The sequence below is a fragment of the Bufo gargarizans genome, chromosome 4, assembly GCF_014858855.1.
Source record: "Bufo gargarizans isolate SCDJY-AF-19 chromosome 4, ASM1485885v1, whole genome shotgun sequence".
NCBI classification, from domain to species: domain Eukaryota; kingdom Metazoa; phylum Chordata; class Amphibia; order Anura; family Bufonidae; genus Bufo; species Bufo gargarizans.
In genome coordinates this window covers 367,994,175-368,013,118 of record NC_058083.1, presented here as the reverse complement: position 1 = coordinate 368,013,118, position 18,944 = coordinate 367,994,175, and the positions used below count along the sequence as shown (strand labels likewise).

The window sequence follows — 18,944 nt, the reverse complement described above, 5'->3', positions numbered from 1 at the left end:
AAATGCCAACTTTGTATAGCATATTTCTCTCACCCAGCATGGGTATATGTAAAATGGCACCCCAAAACACATTCCCCAACTTCTCCTGAGTACGGCGATACCAGATGTGTGACACTTTTTTGATGCCAAGGTGGGCAAAGGGGCATATATTCCAAAGTGCACCTTTCGGATTTTGCAGGCCATTTTTTACACATTTTGATTGCAAAGTACTTCTCACACATATGGGCCCCTAAATTGCCAGGGCAGTATAACTACCCCACAAGTGACCCCATTTTGGAAAGAAGACACCCCAAGGTGTTCTGTGAGGGGCATGGTGAGTTCCTAGAATTTTTTATTTTTTGTCGCAAGTTAGTGGAATATGAGACTTTGTAAGAAAAAAAAAATAAAAAAAAATAATCATCATTTTCCGCTAACTTGTGACAAAAAAAAATAAAAAATTCTAGGAACTCGCAGTGCCCCTCACGGAATACCTTAGGATGTCTTCTTTCCAAAATGGGGTCACTTGTGGCGTAGTTATACTGCCCTGGCAATTTAGGGGCCCATATGTGTGAGAAGTACTTTGCAATCAAAATCTGTAAAAAATGACCGGTGAAATCCAAAAGGTGCACTTTGGAATATGCGCCCCTTTGCCCACCTTGGCATCAAAAAAGTGTCACACATGTGGTATCGCCGTACTCAGGAGAAGTTGGGGAATGTGTTTTGGGGTGTCATTTTACATATACCCATGCTGGGTGAGAAAAATATCTTGGTCAAATGCCAACTTTGTATAAAAAAATGGGAAAAGTTGTCTTTTGCCAGGATATTTCTCTCACCCAGCATGGGTATATGTAAAATGACACCCCAAAACACATTCCCCAACTTCTCCTGAGTACGGCAATACCACATGTGTGACACTTTTTTGCTGCCAAGGTGGGCAAAGGGGCGCATATTCCAAAGTGCACCTTTCGGATTTCACCGGTCATTTCTTACACATTTTGATTGCAAAGTTCTTCTCACACATTTGGGCCCCTAAATTGCCAGGGCAGTATAACTACCCCACAAGTGACCCCATTTTGGAAAGAAGACACCCCAAGGTATTCTGTGATGGGCATGGTGAGTTCCTAGAATTTTTTATTTTTTGTCGCAAGTTAGTGCAATGAGACTTTGTAAGAAAAAAAAAAAGAAAAAAAAAATCATCATCATTTTCCGCTAACTTGTGACAAAAAATAAAAAGTTCTATGAACTCACTATGCCCATCAGCGAATACCTTAGGGTGTCTTCTTTCCGAAATGGGGTCATTTGTGGGGTAGTTATACTGTTTGGGCATTGTAGAACCTCAGGAAACATGACAGGTGCTCAGAAAATCAGAGCCGTTTCAAAAAGCGGAAATTCACATTTTTGTACCATAGTTTGTAAATGCTATAACTTTTACCCAAACCATTTTTTTTTTTTGCCCAAACATTTTTTTTTTATCAAAGACATGTAGAACTATAAATTTAGCGAAAAATTTATATATGGATGTCGTTTTTTTTGCAAAATTTCACAGCTGAAAGTGAAAAATGTCATTTTTTTGCAAAAAAATCGTTACATTTTGATTAATAACAAAAAAAGTAAAAATGTCAGCAGCAATAAAATACCACCAAATGAAAGCTCCATTAGTGAGAAGAAAAGGAGGTAAAATTCATTTGGGTGGTAAGTTGCATGACCGAGCGATAAACGGTGAAAGGAGTGTAGTGCCGAAGTGTAAAAAGTGGCCTGGTCATGAAGGGGGTTTCACCTAGCGGGGCTGAAGTGGTTAAGGACCAGGCCATTTTCTGTAAATCTGACTAGTGTCACTTTATGTAGTGATAACTTTAAAACGCTTTGACTTACCTAGGCCATTCTGAGAATGTTTTTTCGTCACATATTGCACTTCATGACACAGGTAAAATGGAAACATATAAGGTTGGATGTCGCACTAGGATAGCCGAAACCCCAAAAGAGGTGCTCCTTACCTATCGAGATCACTCACTCGATCACTGTATAGTAAGATAAGAAAGAATGTGGAACAGGGCACTCTTAGAAATTTCACGGCAGGGCGCAGAAGGAAAGAATGCCATACAGTTTTTGGAAGGCAGATTTTGCTGGACTGGTTTTTTGACACCATGTCCCATTTGAAGCCCCCCTGATGCACCCCTAGAGTAGAAACTCCAAAAAGGTGACCCCATTTTAGAAACTACGGGATAGGGTGGCAGTTTTGTTGGTACTATTTTAGGCTACATATGATTTTTGGTTGTTCTATATACACTTTTTGTGAGGCAAGGTAACAAGAAATAGCTGTTTTGGCACAGTTTTTATTTTTTGTTATTTACAACATTCATCTGACTGGTTAGATAATGTGGTATTTTTATAAACCAGGTTGTCACGTTGTTATGACTTTTTGATCGCTTGCTATTACACTTTTTGTGATGTAAGGTGACAAAAAAAAAAAGGCTTTTTTTGACACAGTTTTTATTTTTTACGGTATTCACCTGAGGGTTTAGGTCATGTGATATGTTTATAGAGCCGGTCGATACGGACACAGCGATACTAAATATATATATATATATATACATACATACATACATACATATACATACATATATACACACACACATATATTATTTATTTGTTTTACTTTATTTGGGGAAAATTCCGTTTTTGTCATAATTATTTTTTTTTTTTGGGGGGGGGGGGGGGGTTTAACCACCGCCGGACCGCCTAACGCACATGTGCGTTCCGGAGGTGGCAGCGCTGCGCACAGTCACGCATATACGCGTCATCTCGCGAGACGCGAGATGACGCGACTATGCGCGCGCGCATGCGCAGTTCGCGCCGGCATTTCGCACAGAGGTATTTCGTCAGCAACCTGCCAGCCAATGATCGCGGCTGGCAGGTTGCTGATTTTTAAAAAATCCAATCAAAGTGCCAGATAGCAGATCATATTAGTAAATATGATCTGTTATATGGCTGCCTGCTCCTCTGCTGGTTCTTTTCGTCGGTTGGATCCAGCAGAGGAGCAGGCTTCACAGTGAGTACACCAAACACTACACTATAGCCCCTGATCACCCCCCCTGAACCCCAATTAACCCTTTGATCACCCCTGTCAATCACAAGTGAAAAGAAAAAAGTGATCAGTGCAAACTGTCACTTTTTTTTTTCACTGTTATTGACCGTTAGGTTTTAGGTATAGTTTAGGTCCCTTGGTTAGGTAGTTAGCGATCAGTTAGCGCCCAGCCCACCGCACCGCAGTCCGTTATTCGCTGATTAGCGTATCGCTAATCAGCATTTGTACTTTTATAGTATCTGGAAGTGATCAAAACTGATCACGGTCAGATCTATAATAGTACTAGTGTCACTTTAGTTCGCCCTCCACCCAAAACGCAGTGTTTGCCCGATCAGGCCTGATCGGTCGCCCACACTTGTGTTCGCCCACACCCGCCCCACCGCAGTGACAAAAAAAAAATTTTTTTTTGATCACTAACGCAGATGTGCGGTCCGGAGGTGGCAGCCCTGCGCACAGTCACAAATATATGCGTCATCTCGCGAGACGCGAGATTTCCTGTGAACGTGCGCACACAGGCGCGCGCGCTCACAGGAACGGAAGGTAAGCGAGTGGATCTCCAGCCTGCCAGCGGCGATCGCTCGCTGGCAGGCTGGAGATCCGAATTTTTTAACCCCTAACAGGTATATTAGACGCTGTTTTCATAACAGCGTCTAATATACCTCCTACCTGGTCCTCTGGTGGTCCCTTTTGTTAGGATCGACCACCAGAGGACTCAGGTAGGTCAGTACAGTCGCACCAAACACCACACTACACTACACCCCCCCCCCCGTCACTTATTAACCCCTTATAAACCCCTGATCACCCATGATCACCCCATATAAAGTCATTGATCACCCCCCTGTCATTGATCACCCCCCTGTCATTGATCACCCCCCTGTCATTGATCACCCCCCTGTCATTGATCACCCCCCTGTCATTGATCACCCCCCTGTCATTGATCACCCCCCTGTCAGGCTCCGTTCAGACGTCCGTATGATTTTTACGGATCCACGGATACATGGATCGGATCCGCAAAACGCATACGGACGTCTAAATGGAGCCTTACAGGGGGGTGATCAATGACAGGCGGGTGATCACCCATATACACTCCCTGATCACCCCCTGTCATTGATAACCCCCTGTCATTGATAACCCCCCTGTAAGGCTCCATTCAGACGTCCGCATGTGTTTTGTGGATCCGATCCATGTATCCATGGATCCGTAAAAAATCATGCGGATATCTGAATGGATCCTTACAGGGGGGGTGATCAGTGACAGGGGGGTGATCACCCTGATCACCCCCTGTCATTGATAACCCCCCTGTAAGGCTCCATTCAGACGTCCGCATGTGTTTTGTGGATCCGATCCATGTATCCATGGATCCGTAAAAAATCATGCGGATGTCTGAATGGAGCCTTACAGGGGGGGTGATCAGTGACAGGGGGGTGATCCGGGAGTCTATATGGGTGATCACCCCCCTGTCATTGATCACCCCCCCTGTCATTGATCACCCCCCCCCCTGTAAGGCTCCATTCAGACATTTTTTTTGGCACAAGTTAGCGGAAATTTTTTGCTTGTTTTTGTTTTTTCTTACTAAGTCTCATATTCTACTAACTTGTGTCAAAAAATAAAATCTCACATGGACGCACCATACCCCTCACGGAATCCAAATGCGTAAACATTTTTAGACATTTATATTCCAGACTTCTTCTCACGCTTTAGGGCCCCTAAAAAGCCAGGGCAGTATAAATACCCCACATGTGACCCCATTTCGGAAAGAAGACACCCCAAGGTATTCGCTGAGGGGCATATTGAGTCCATGAAAGATTGAAATTTTTGTCCCAAGTTAGCGGAAAGTGAGACTTTGTGAGAAAAAAACCCCAAAAAATCAATTTCCGCTAACTTATGCAAAAAATAAAAAATTTCTAGGAACTCGCCAGGCCCCTCATTGAATACCTTGGGGTGTCTTCTTTCCAAAGTGAGGTCACATGTGGGGTATTTATACTGCCCTGGCTTTTTAGGGGCCCGAAAGTGTGAGAAGAAGTCTGGGATCCAAATGTCTAAAAATGCCCTCCTAAAAGGAATTTGGGCCCCTTTGCGCATCTAGGCTGCAAAAAAGTGTCACACATCTGGTATCGCCGTACTCAGGAGAAGTTGGGGAATGTGTTTTGTGGTGTCATTTTACATATACCCATGCTGGGTGAGAAAAATATCTTGGTCAAATGCCAACTTTGTATAAAAAAATGGAAAAGTTGTCTTTTGCCAACATATTTTTCTCACCCAGCATGGGTATATGTAAAATGACACCCCAAAACACATTCCCCAACTTCTCCTGAGTACGGCAATACCAGATGTGTGACACTTTTTTGCTGCCAAGGTGGGCAAAGGGGCACATATTCCAAAGTGCACCTTTTGGATTTCACCGGTCATTTTTTACACATTTTGATTGCAAAGTTCTTCTCACACATTTGGGCCCCTAAATTGCCAGGGCAGTATAACTACGCCACAAGTGACCCCATTTTGGAAAGAAGACACCCCAAGGTATTCCGTAAGGGGCATGGCGAGTTCCTAGAATTTTTTATTTTTTGTTGCAAGTTAGTGGAATATGAGACTTTGTAAGAAAAAAATAAAAAAATAAAATCATCATCATTTTTCGCTAACTTGTGACAAAAAATAAAAAGTTCTATGAACTCACTATGCCCATCAGCGAATACCTTAGGGTGTCTACTTTCCGAAATGGGGTCATTTGTGGGGGTTTTCTACTGTTTGGGCATTGTAGAACCTCAGGAATCATGACAGGTGCTCAGAAAGTCAGAGCTGCTTCAAAAAGCGGAAATTCACATTTTTGTACCATAGTTTGTAAATGCTATAACTTTTACCCAAACCATTTTTTTTTTTGCCCAAACATTTTTTTTTATCAAAGACATGTAGAACAATAAATTTGGCGAAAAATTTATATATGGATGTCGTTTTTTTTGCAAAATTTTACAGCTGAAAGTGAAAAATGTCATTTTTTTGCAAAAAAAATCGTTACATTTTGATTAATAACAAAAAAAGTAAAAATGTCAGCAGCAATGAAATACCACCAAATGAAAGCTCCATTAGTGAGAAGAAAAGGAGGTAAAATTCATTTGGGTGGTAAGTTGCATGACCGAGCGATAAACGGTGAAAGGAGTGTAGTGCCGAAGTGTAAAAAGTGCTCTGGTCATGAAGGGGGTTTCACCTAGCGGGCTGAAGTGGTTAAACTATTTTTTTCACTTTATTTTTTGTCCCACTTCGGGACTTGAACTTTTGGGGGTCTAATCCTTAACACTGCATTCCAATACTTTTGTATTGGAATGCATTGGCTGTATGAGTAATACAGTGAGTATTACTCATACAGCTTCCGGCCTGTGAGATCCAGGGGGCTGGATCTCACAGGATTGTCGAAGGAAGGCATTGCGCTGCCTTCCATGCCATCGGGTCCCCATGTCTGAATTGACCTGCAGTTTGGGGGGATCGCCGACATGGGGGGGGGTTTGAGTAGGCACCTTGTGATCAGAAATACACACGTCCTTAAGTCCCAGGACAACATGTCGTACCGGTGCGTCATGTGCCCGGAAGAGGTTAAAAGGGGGTCTCACTCCAGCAAATGGCATTAATCGTGAAGACAGAATTAATACAAGGCACTTACCAATGTATTGTGATTGTCCAAATTGCTTCCTTTGCTGGTTTTATTCATTTTTTTCCCTCACGTTATATACTACTCATTTCCATGGTTACAACCAGTGGCGTAGCTATAGGGGTCGCAGCGGTCGCAATTGCGACCGGGCCCCTGAGTCAGGGGGGCCCACAGGGCCCCCTCACGCCAGGAGAGCGCAGCCGCAGCTGAATAACTAAAATACGATTTACAGGGGGCGGAGCGGAGGCCGAGAGGAGAGGCCCTGCGTGACACGCACTGCAGGGCAGCTGAAGTGAGGAGGGGCCGGGGGAGCGGCTTCAGTTGAGGTGCGACGCAGGACTTAGTCACGTACCTCACTGTGACCTCCTGCGTCGGATCTCGCGAGATGACGCGATGACGCGGCGCGGGAAGGCACAGTGAGCGAGGCATTGGTGACCGCCTGTACCAGGATGCCACAAGCTGTGAAGGAGAGAGAGGTAAGTATTAATTATTTATTTTTTTAATGTACCCTACGTTCTACCCTTATTGCAGAGGCACTGGGGGCACGAGAGGAGGATCACTGACAGTACTCAGTGGACATCATAGTATTAATAAGAGTGGAGAGACGACCATTATATTAATAATAAAGAGGGGGCCATTATATTAATAATAAAGAGGGGGCCATTATATTAATAATAAAGAGGGGGCCATTATATTAATAATAAAGAGGGGGCCATTATATTAATAATAAAGAGGGGGCCATTATATTATACAGGGGGAATAATATTATGGGGAATGGGGGACTATCTGTCTGGCTCTAGCACAATATTGGGGGGCAGCAGGATGAGTTGTTGAGACACCAGGAAGGAGAGGTTTATAGTAAAGTGAGGAACCTAAATTTTTTTCTGTGAAACTCTGCAGAGACGAGAAGCGGCAGAAAGAAGGTATCATGGTGGTCTTATCTCTGAATGAAGACGTCGAGGAGAGTCTACATCACAGGAGACGTCACTGGATGTAACAGGTATGGTGCGGCATTCTCCTGTAATAATATTATCCATGCACATATCTGTTTCTCGGTAGGGTAAGGGGTATATAGAATTTGACCCACACTGCCTCAGCCCGGCCCCAGACTTCAGGTAACACTGTGTGTGTTCTGAATTCTGGGGCCTCACACCCATCTACAACATTATCTGTACTCAGAGAGTTATCACTGTGTTACATAGGACTTCTAGTGATCTACTACAGTATTTGTTAAAAGGGGCGTGCCCGGGGTAGGGGGGGGGGGCACCATTTTTGGCTTGCCCCAGGTGCAGGCTACGCCACTGCTCTCCTATCCTGCGAGTGTGACTGCGACTGCGAGACACACTGACTGACCTGACTGACTTACTGAGGTGAGCGTCCGACCGACCGGGGTCCTGGTCCGGTCGGTCCAGTGAGTGAGTGACTGCGACTTTGTGTCTGTCCTGAGTGAATCCGGGCTCTGACCCGCCTGGTGGGAGCGCCGGTGAGATCGTGATAATAAGCCCAGACCAGACCAGTCAATACACCCTTTAGGAAATCTCAGTATTCTCATCATGCATCATGTGACTGCAGCAGGCAGCGATCGATCAGCCAGGATTAATGTGCACAGCCTGGGAGGCCCCCCTTAGGCAAGTGACAAACTGCCCCCCCTCAGTCTTGGGCAAGTGACAAACTGCCCCCCCCCCCCCTCAGTCTTGGGCATGTGACAAACTGCCCCCCCCCCCCCCCTCAATCTTAGGCAAGTGACAAACTCATCTCTGCTACATCTACAATGCACAACTACAACAAATGTAATGCCAAACAGCAGTTCCTTGTGATGCCTTGGATAGCTTCCAATGGACCCACACAGCCTGTATTAACTGACCAATAACATGGAGATCCCAGTGCCAGCTGCCTTGCTGGTGGACGATTGGCATATACTTCTGCTGTGGGGTAGGGGGGGCCCAAATTGAACTCTTGCACCAGGGCCCATGAGCCTATAGCTACGCCCCTGGTTACAACCACCCTGTAACCAGCAGCGGTGGTCATGCATGCACACTATAGGGAAAAGAGACAGCTTCTCTGGTGGCTGGGGCCATGGGAGCACATATAGGCTGGTGCAAGCATGACCACTGCTGTTGGATTGCAGGGTGGTCCATACCATGGAAACGAGAAGTGTATAATGTGATGAAAAAACAAATCCAGCAAGCAAAGAAGGCAAGATGGACGGTCACAATACATTACTAAGTGCCTTAGATTAACTTTCTCTACATGATAATTGCTATTTGCAGAAGTGACACAACCCCTTTAAGGAATTAGTTGTAAAGCTATGCATACATTTCCAGCAGGAATAACAGATAAATGACAGTTGTAAAATAAGATTCAGTGCTGTTATTCAGAGGGAATACACATACAGCTGACAGGCACCGTTTAATATCTATAGATACATATTTCATTTCATGAAATCAAAATGAACCTTTAAGCTCCCAATACTCACACTGTGTACTCCTAGTGCTTTCCATACCGCAAAACTGATTAACCCAACTCCACACCAGGCGTACAGCGAGCCCCATCCTAAAGCCCTCAGTGCAAGTGATGAACCACTTTCTGGCAGAGCAGCTGTTGCAGTGGCCCCCTAAAGAAAAATAAATAAATCGCAGTACTTATTATATGAAAACATTAGTATATAGCCAAGAGCAGACATGTGAAAGAGCAATAAGTGAAGCATGGTTATTAAGCTAAAGCCTAACCTGTTTCCTGATCGTATAATCTGGAAGTTATGATTTGGCCAGTAGACCAAGCTTTTATTCTAGTAAGAGTGAACACGACGGATACTGACAGGCTGCTGTATATCTGAATGTCTAAAACCAGGGCTTTGCTGTATCGGCTGAGCTCCATTTAGTGATGGGCACAATATTAACAGTACTTGGGCTAATAGGAGTAAATGAACTGTCCAGCAGAAACACGCAAGAGGCTCCATCCAGGTGCAGCATATGATGCAGTGAGACAGGTTAATCACATCTCTGCTGCCATCTTGCACCCTATGGACGCAGAGGTTGACAACTTTTCCAAACTGACCAACCCCTTTAACCCCCTAACTGTTTTGCCCCAGTCCAGCTCCAGCAGTGGGAAAAGAAGCTAACTGGAGGGGGGGCTGCTTTAGATGCTGCTACATGCAACTGGTCTTGTTTAAGAGCTGACATTCCAAGCTTTCAGAAAATACCAGAATGACAGCAATGTTCAGTACAGGAGAAGATAATCACTGATGGAAACCAGGAGGCTGTGAATGCAGCATACACAGGGTTTCACAAGCTCTATGGGACTGCAGGAGCTGAGCGCTGTACTTGGCCATCTTTGCAGTCCCATAGACTTTGAATGGAGCGGTGTTGCTGTTCTACCATCAGTCCATTCAGACTGGGAACATGGGCCCCAGGAAGTGAATAAGGAAAACTTTCTGTTACCGAAATATCTTTTTAAAACTTGAGATGGTGACTGCAGTACAGATGATTATGACTGCAGTTAATCCCTTCAATAACAGGATTCTTCATTTGTTTTTTTACTCCCAGCTTCACAGAGCCGCACGAGGGCTTGTTTCTTGCGTGTTAAATTGTACTTTCTAAGGACACCATTTATTGGGGTTTACAAATGGGGTGAAAGTTTAAAAAAAACGTTAAACTTTGTATATTTTTTTTATATTCTAAACCCTATGACTTTCTATTTTTAACGTCTACGGAGCTGTGCGAGGGCTTGTTTTTTGCAGGTGATCTGTACTTTTAAAGGATACCATTGTGAAGTGTGTATCACTTTCTGATCACTTCCCCCACTTCCTCCCCTATTCAGGAGAAAAAGCACTTTTAATCCATATGAAAATGGTGAGCAAAAAGCACTGAGTGTGTGCCCAAGCCACTTGCAGTTCCTGCTTCCTCTGCCAGCCACTGCCTCTTCATCTTGATTGAGTCACATTAAGTCATATTCCTGCATAATTACATTGCCCTCCATATCAATCAGGAAGGCGAGGGAGGGGCTTGCAGAGAAAGCAGGAAGTAAAGGGTGCACAGAATGGCTTGGGCCACCATCAGTGCACTTTGATGCTCATTTGCATGCAAATTCAAAAAGGTATGTTTTCTCCAGAATAAGGCCTCATGCACACGACCGTTGTTCTGGTCCGCATCTGCGGCTCGGGTGCGGACCCATTCACTTCAATATGGCCGCAAAAGATGCGGACAGCACTCAGTGTGCTGTCCGCATCAGTTATGTAGCGCCGTAAAAAAAAAAAAATATATAAAATATATATACACAGTACAGATCAAAAATTTGGACACCTTCTCACTCAAAGAGTTTTCTTTATTTTCCAGACTATGAAAATTGAAGATTCACACTGAAGGCATCAAAACTATGAATTAATACGTGGAATTATAGTAGCCACCTTTTGCTTTGATTACTGCTTTGCACACTCTTGGCATTCTCTTGATAAGCTTCAAGAGGTAGTCACCTGAAATGGTTTTCACTTCACAGGTGTGCCCTGTCAGGTTTAATAAGTGGGATTTCTTGCCTTATAAATGGGGTTGGGACCATCAGTTGCGTTGAGGAGAAGTCAGGTGGATACACAGCTGATAGTCCTATTGAATAGACTGTTAGAATTTGTATTATGGCAAGAAAAAAGCCGCTAAAACGAGTGGCCTCATTACTTTAAGAAATGAAGGACAGTCAGTCCGAAAAATTGGGAAAAACTTTGAAGGTGTCCCCAAGTGCAGTCACAAAAACCATCAAGCACTACAAAGAAACTGGCTCACATGCGGACCGCCCCAGGAAAGCAAGACCAAGAGTCACCTCTGCTGCGGAGGATAAGTTCATCCGAGTCACCAGCCTCAGAAATTGCAGGTTAACAGCAGCTCAGGTTAGAGACCAGGTCAATGCCACACAGAGTTTTAGCAGCAGACACATCTCTAGAACAACTGTTAAGAGGAAACTGTGTGAATCAGGCCTTCATGGTAGAATAACTGCTAGGAAACCACTGCTAAGGACAGGCAACAAGCAGAAGAGACTTCTTTGGGCTAAAGAACACGAGGAATGGACATTAGACCAGTGGAAATCCGTGCTTTGGTTTGAGGAGTCCAGATTTGAGATCTTTGGTTCCAACCTCGGTGTCTTTGTGCGACGCAGAAAAGGTGAACGGATGGACTCTACATGCCTGTTTCCCACCGTGAAGCATGGAGGAGGAGGTGTGATGGTTATGGGGGTGCTTTGCTGGTGACACTGTTGGGGATTTATTCAAAATTGAAGGCATACTGAACCAGCATGGCTACCACAGCATCTTGCAGCGGCATGCTATTCCATCCAGTTTGCGTTTAGTTGGACCATCATTTATTTTTCAACAGGACAATGACCCCAAACACACCTCCAGGCTGTGTAAGGGCTCTTTGACCCTGAAGGAGAGTGATGGGGTGCTGCGCCAGATTACCTGGCATCCACAGTCACTGGACCTGAAACCAATCAAGATGGTTTGGGGTGAGCTGGACCGCAGAGGGAAGGCAAAAGGGCCAACAAGTGCTAAGCATCTCTGGGAACTCCTTCAAGACTGTTGGAAGACCATTTCAGGTGACTACCTCTTGAAGCTCATCAAGAGAATGCCAACAGTGTGCAAAGCAGTAATCAAAGCAAAAGGTGGCTACTTTGAAGAACCTAGAATATGACATATTTTCAGTTGTTTCACACTTTTTTTGTTATGTATATAATTTCACATGTGTTAATTCATAGTTTTGATGCCTTCAGTGTGAATCTACAATTTTCATAGTCATGAAAATAATGAAAACTCTTTGAATGAGAAGGTGTGTCCAAACTTTTGGTCTGTACTGTATATACATATATGTCCTGTCTGTTTTGCGGATAAGAATAGGCATTTCTACAATGGGCCGCCTGTTCCGTTCCGCAAACTGCGGAAGGCACATGGGCGGCTTCAGTGTTATCGCGGATCCACAATTTGTGAACCTGCAAAAAAGGGAACGGTAATGTGCATGAGGCCTAAAGCCTAAAGCACTAGATCTCTAAGTGGAAGGTATTGCATCCAGCTGAGGTACTCTATAGGGCACAGTGAAACTTCTGGTGATACATTTTAAAGGGAATCTATTTCTTTTTACACCAGTATCATTGCTTTCAGCTGAGCTAGTGCTAAGGACTCTTTTACACAAGCAACTTTCCCACGCGGGTGCAATGTGTGAAGTGAATGCATAGCACCCCCACTGAATCCTGACTTACTCATTTTAATGGGTCTGTGCACATGAGCATTATTTTTCACGCCTCTTTTCTGCATTGCATTAGATGCATGTTTTCAAATTCTGTGTTTTTTTTCATGCAGCCCTGACCCCATAGCAGTAAATAGAGCTTCAGTGAAAAACGCATTGCATCCGGAAGCAATGTGTTTTTCACTGATAGTTGCTAGGAGATGTTGTTTGTAAGCAAGTCTTCAGTTTTTCACACGTGTGAAAAACGCATCAAAACTGATTGCACCCGCGTGGGAAAAACAAACTAAATGCAACTGTAGACAAAACTGACTGAACTTGCTTGCAAAATAGTGCGAGTTTCACTGAATGCAGCCTGACACAATCCGTATAGTTGGTGTGAAAGAGGCCTAAAAAGCAGAAAAGAGGCCTAAAAAGTGACACACTACCGTTAAAGGGATAGCTGAATATTTGGAATGCTAGTTTCTAATCTACAATAATTTAAAAAAAAAGCCATAGAGCATAAAAGGCGTTCTGTTCAAATACGGCATAATGCTTTATCATATGATCATTATACTGGACCTATCGGGTCAAGCATAATGTCAAAGGGGGCTTAACCAAAACATTTCCAGAGAAAGAGGTCATTGATAATATACTGGAAACTATGGTACAGGCAGCTGATACACAGCATGACAGTCAAAAGTTGGTCCAACAATTCAACAATGATGTTTTTGAGGAAAGCTGCACATGAAACTATTGGAAACTATGACATCAGGTCTTAGACTAAAATAACATTAAAAAAACCCTTGAGGAAATACATTAATTTTGAGAATCTAAGCAATAAAAGCTGCTGCGTGGAAAATCTAAGTGACTTTACACAAGTCTGTAGGATATAACAAACGACTATTTGAACACAAAAACAAAAGGCTGTACATTAGTAAACCAGAGTACTCACATACTACACTTTGTTTAGAGAGATACTTTGTTGCATCAAAACCTTCTTGCTCACAGAAACCACAACCATATTGGTTGCTGCCTTTGGATCAGCTTCTCAGAAAGGAAAGGTATACAGCATTTGATAATATTTTTATTTAAAGGGGCTCTCCAGGGTTTTGATATGGATGACCTATCCTCTGGATAGGTCTTCAATATCAGATCGGCGGGGCAGAACCCCTGCAGATGAGCTGTATGAAGGGAAGTTGCGCGCAGGTGCCATCTCCCTTTTCTCTTCCTTCTCGCCATATACAGACGTGGACAAAATTGTTGGTACCCTTTGGTCAATGAAAGAAAAAGTCACAATGGTCACAGAAATAACTTTAATCTGACAAAAGTAATAATAAATTAAAATTCTATAAATGTTAACCAATGAAAGTCAGACATTGTTTTTCAACCATGCTTCAACAGAATTATGTAAAAAAATAAACTCATGAAACAGGCATGGACAAAAATGATGGTACCCCTAACTTAATATTTTGTTGCGCAACCTTTTGAGGCAATCACTGCAATCAAACGCTTCCTGTAACTGTCAATGAGACATCTGCACCTCTCAGCAGGTATTTTGGCCCACTCCTCATGAGCAAACTGCTCCAGTTGTGTCCGGTTTGAAGGGTGCCTTTTCCAGACTGCATGTTTCAGCTCCTTCCAAAGATGCTCAATAGGATTGAGGTCAGGGCTCATAGAAGGCCACTTTAGAATAGTCCAATTTTTTCCTCTTAGCCATTCTTGGGTGTTTTTAGCGGTGTGTTTTGGGTCATTGTCCTGTTGCAAGACCCATGACCTGCGACTGAGACCAAGCTTTCTGACACTGGCTAGTACATTTCTCTCTAGAATTCCTTGATAGTCTTGAGATTTCATTGTACCCTGCACAGATTCAAGACACCCTGTGCCAGACGCAGCAAAGCAGCCCCAGAACATAACAGAGCCTCCTCCATGTTTCACAGTAGGGACAGTGTTCTTTTCTTGATATGCTTCATTTTTTCGTCTGTGAACATACAGCTGATGTGCCTTGGCAAAAACTTCGATTTTTGTCTCATCTGTCCACAGGACATTCTCCCAGAAGCTTTGTGGCTTGTCAACATGTAGTTTGGCATATTCCAGTCTTGCTTTTTTATGATTCGTTTTCAACAATGGTGTCCTCCTTGGTCGTCTCCCATGTAGTCCACTTTGGCTCAAACAACGACGGATGGTGCGATCTGACACTGATGTTCCTTGAGCATGAAGTTCACCTTGAATCTCTTTAGAAGTCTTTCTAGGCTCTTTTGTTACCATTCGGATTATCCGTCTCTTAGATTTGTCATCAATTTTCCTCCTGCGGCCACGTCCAGGGAGGTTGGCTACAGTCCCATGGATCTTAAACTTATGAATAATATGTGCAACTGTACTCACAGGAACATCTAGTTGCTTGGAGATGGTCTTATAGCCTTTACCTTTAACATGCTTGTCTATAATTTTCTTTCTGATCTCTTGAGACAGCTCTTTCCTTTGCTTCCTCTGGTCCATGTCGAGTGTGGTACACACCATATCACCAAACAACACAGTGATTACCTGGAGCCATATATATAGGCCCAATGGCTGATTACAAGGTTGTAGACACCTGTGATGCTAATTAGTGGACACACCTTGAATTAACATGTCCCTTTGGTCACATTATGTTCTGTGTTTTCTAGGGGTACCATCATTTTTGTCCATGCCTGTTTCATGAGTTTATTTTTTTACATAATTCTGTTGAAGCATGGTTGAAAAACAATGTCTGACTTTCATTGGTTAACATTTATAGAATTTTAATTTATTATTACTTTTGTCAGATTAAAGTTATTTCTGTGACCATTGTGACTTTTTCTTTCATTGACCAAAAGGTACCAACAATTTTGTCCACGTCTGTACATAGCAGCAGTGAGCAAGAAGAAAGAAGGGAGACACACCAAGCGCACCTTCCCTTCATGCGGCTGATTAGCAGGGATGCCGAGTGTCAGAATAAATCAGAGAATCCCTTTAAAGAGGAAGCTGGCAGAATGACCATTTACAGACAGTTCCCGAGACGCCAGATGACAATGAATATGGCTGCATTTCCGGTTATCATATTTGTAAAACTGGCCGCTGCAACTGAACAGAAACATTTCTGATCTGGTACTAACTTTGGCATTTGGCTGGAAATGCACTAGAGCAGGGATGCTCAACCTGCGGCCCTCCAGCTGTTGTAAAACTGCCTTCTCAAACAGCTGATCGGCGGGGGTCCCGGGTGTCGGACCCCCGCCGATTAGATGCTGATGATCTATCCAGAGTATAGATCATCAGTTTAAACAAAGTGCAGAACCCCTTTAGGCTACTTTCACACTTGCGTTCGGGGCTCCGCTTGTGAGTTCCGTTTGAAGGCTCTCACAAGCGGCCCCGAACTGATCCGTCCAGCCCTAATGCATTCTGAGTAGATAAGGATCCGCTCAGAATGCATCAGTCTGGCAGCGTTTGCCCTCCGCTCAGCAGGCGGACACCTGAACGCTGCTTGCAGCGGTCAGGCGTCCGCCTGGCCGTGCGGAGGCAAACGGATCCGTCCAGACTTACAATGTAAGTCAATGGGGACGGATCTGTTTGAAGTTGACACAGTATGGCTCAATTTTCAAACGGATCCGTCCCCCATTGACTTTCAATGTAAAGTCAAAACGGATCCGTTTGCACTATCATGCACTAGCATTTTTTGTTCATAGTAATGCAAACGGATCCGTTCTGAACGGATCTAAGCGTTTGCATTATAGGGGCGGATCCGTCTGTGCAGATACCAGACTGATCCGCTCCGAACGCAAGTGTGAAAGTAGCCTTAAATAAAGACTAGGTTCTCTACATCCCGGGCATCAGTCGTTATTGCAGGGAGAAGCAATGGCCAGCCACAGGAAACGTGGCTTTAAAGGGGCTTTTCCAGTTTGCACCAACCAGGGCTGTGGAGTCGGAGTCGGAGTCAATTTTGGGTACCTGGAGTCGGAGTCGGCAAAAAATGAACCGACTCCGACTCCTACTAAATTTAAATTGGAATAAAAAAATAAAAAATCAAGTTTAAATGTCCGAATTCATAAACAGTTATAATTAATGACTTCTCTACTGTAAGAATAAAGGCCAATGCATGCAGTGCCTCACGTAACCGCAAAACAAACGCGTTCAGTGATGTGAAGAAGCATTATTTTCATATGCTTCACTATATGGCACGCAATGCACAATTAGGAGTGACAATACATATACTTTCCATTGTGTTGTGTTCTGATGTTACAGGGAACACAATGCCCATGGTTTACCTAGCCTCTCACTGATAAGGGATTAAGTAAATATGTGTTTTGCAGGACTAGAGACACTTGTATAAGTGAAGGGAATGGAGTGTCAATAGTTCAAGACTGAAGCTGTAAACCATGGATGTCAAACTCATGGCCCTCCAGATGTTGCAAAACTACAACTCCCATCATTCCCTGATAGCTGTAGTATGCCCAGGCATGATGGGGGTTGTAGTTTTGCAACAGCTGGAGGGCCACGAGTTTGACATCCCTGCTGTAAACCATTGGATAAACTGCTGTCATTCAGCTAAGGCTATAAAACGTGTAAACTCAGAATGTTATCTTAAACTTTAAACATGACTATGGGATTCTTCTAGGGAAATCATGTTTTAAAATAAATGTCCCTTCTTGGATCCTCCCACTGCCCTGTCTTCAGCAGAAGATCAGCACACAAAGGAGAAGGCAGCAGCTTCTGCCCAACTACCTCTCTGTGCTAGAAGAGCTTAGAAGAACTTCTTTCTTTCCTTCAAGGAATGTATAAAATACATTCACATATTAAATACAGAGGAGTCGGAGTCGGGGAGTCGGAGTCGGAGGTACAAAAAACTGAGGAGTCGGAGCATTTATCTACCGACTCCACAGCCCTGGCACCAACATCCTTTACAAAATGAAAGGTCCCTTCATACATTATTATTTTAATGTATTTGTTTTATCTTTATTGCTCCTTATCTTCTGTTCTGGGCTGTGGTCACATGACCACGTCCAGGCAGCTCTTTCTTATTTCCTGTGATGTTCTGTCCATGGGCGGGGCAGTAATAGGGGAGAGTATGTAACCAGCTGGGTGGGAGGAGTTATAAACTAGTGGGTGTTAGGGGCGGTGCTGAAATGGTGGCAGAGAAAGTACAAACCGGATTCCCAAAAAGTTGGGACACTAAACAAATTGTGAATAAAAACTGAATGCAATGATGTGGAGCTGGCAAATGTCAATATTTTATTTGTAATAGAACGTAGATGACAGATCAAACGTTTAATCCGAGTAAATGTATCATTTTAAAGGAAAAATACGTTGATTCAAATTTTCGCGGTGTCAACAAATCCCCAAAAAGTTGGGACAAGTAGCAATAAGAGGCTGGAAAAAGTAAATTTGAGCATGGAAGACCAATTAACACGAATTAGGTCAATTGCCAACATGATTGGGTATAAAAAGAGCTTCTCAGAGTGGCAGTGTCTCTCAGAAGCCAAGATGGGTAGAGGATCACCAATTCCCACAATGTTGCGCAGAAAGAGTGGAGCAATATCAGAAAGGTGTTACCCAGCGAAAAATTGCAAAGACTTTGCATCTATCGTCATCAACTGTGCATAACATCATCCAAAGATTCAGAGAATCTGGAACAATCTCTGTGCGTAAGGGTCAAGGCCGTAAAACCATACTGGACGCCCGTGATCTCCGGGCCCTTAAACGACACTGCACCACAAACAGGAATGCTACTGTAAAGGAAATCACAGAATGGGCTCGTGAATACTTCAAGAAACCATCGTCAGTGAACACAATCCACCGTGCCATCGGCCGTTGCCAGCTGAAACTCTACAGTGCAAAGAAGAAGCCATTTCTAAGCAAGATCCACAAGCTCAGGCGTTTTCACTGGGCCAGGGATCATTTAAAATGTGTGGCAAAATGGAAGACTGTTCTGTGGTCAGACGAGTCACGATTCAAAGTTCTTTTTGGAAATCTGGAACGCCATGTCATCCGGACCAAAGAGGACAAGGACAACCCAAGTTGTTATCAACGC

At 43.7% G+C, this 18,944-nt stretch overlaps 1 protein-coding gene across 2 annotated transcripts in view; it reads right to left on the bottom strand.

Annotated features, from left to right (window-relative positions):
• The window catches only part of TMEM242 (transmembrane protein 242), a 166,070-nt gene that overhangs the window by 49,217 nt on the left and 97,909 nt on the right, over positions 1 to 18,944 (bottom strand). For both annotated transcript variants that reach the window (XM_044291624.1, XM_044291623.1), the window contains one exon: positions 9,181 to 9,318. In XM_044291624.1, coding sequence (XP_044147559.1) covers positions 9,181 to 9,318 — 138 coding nt within the window. The remainder of the gene's footprint in view (positions 1 to 9,180; positions 9,319 to 18,944) is intronic.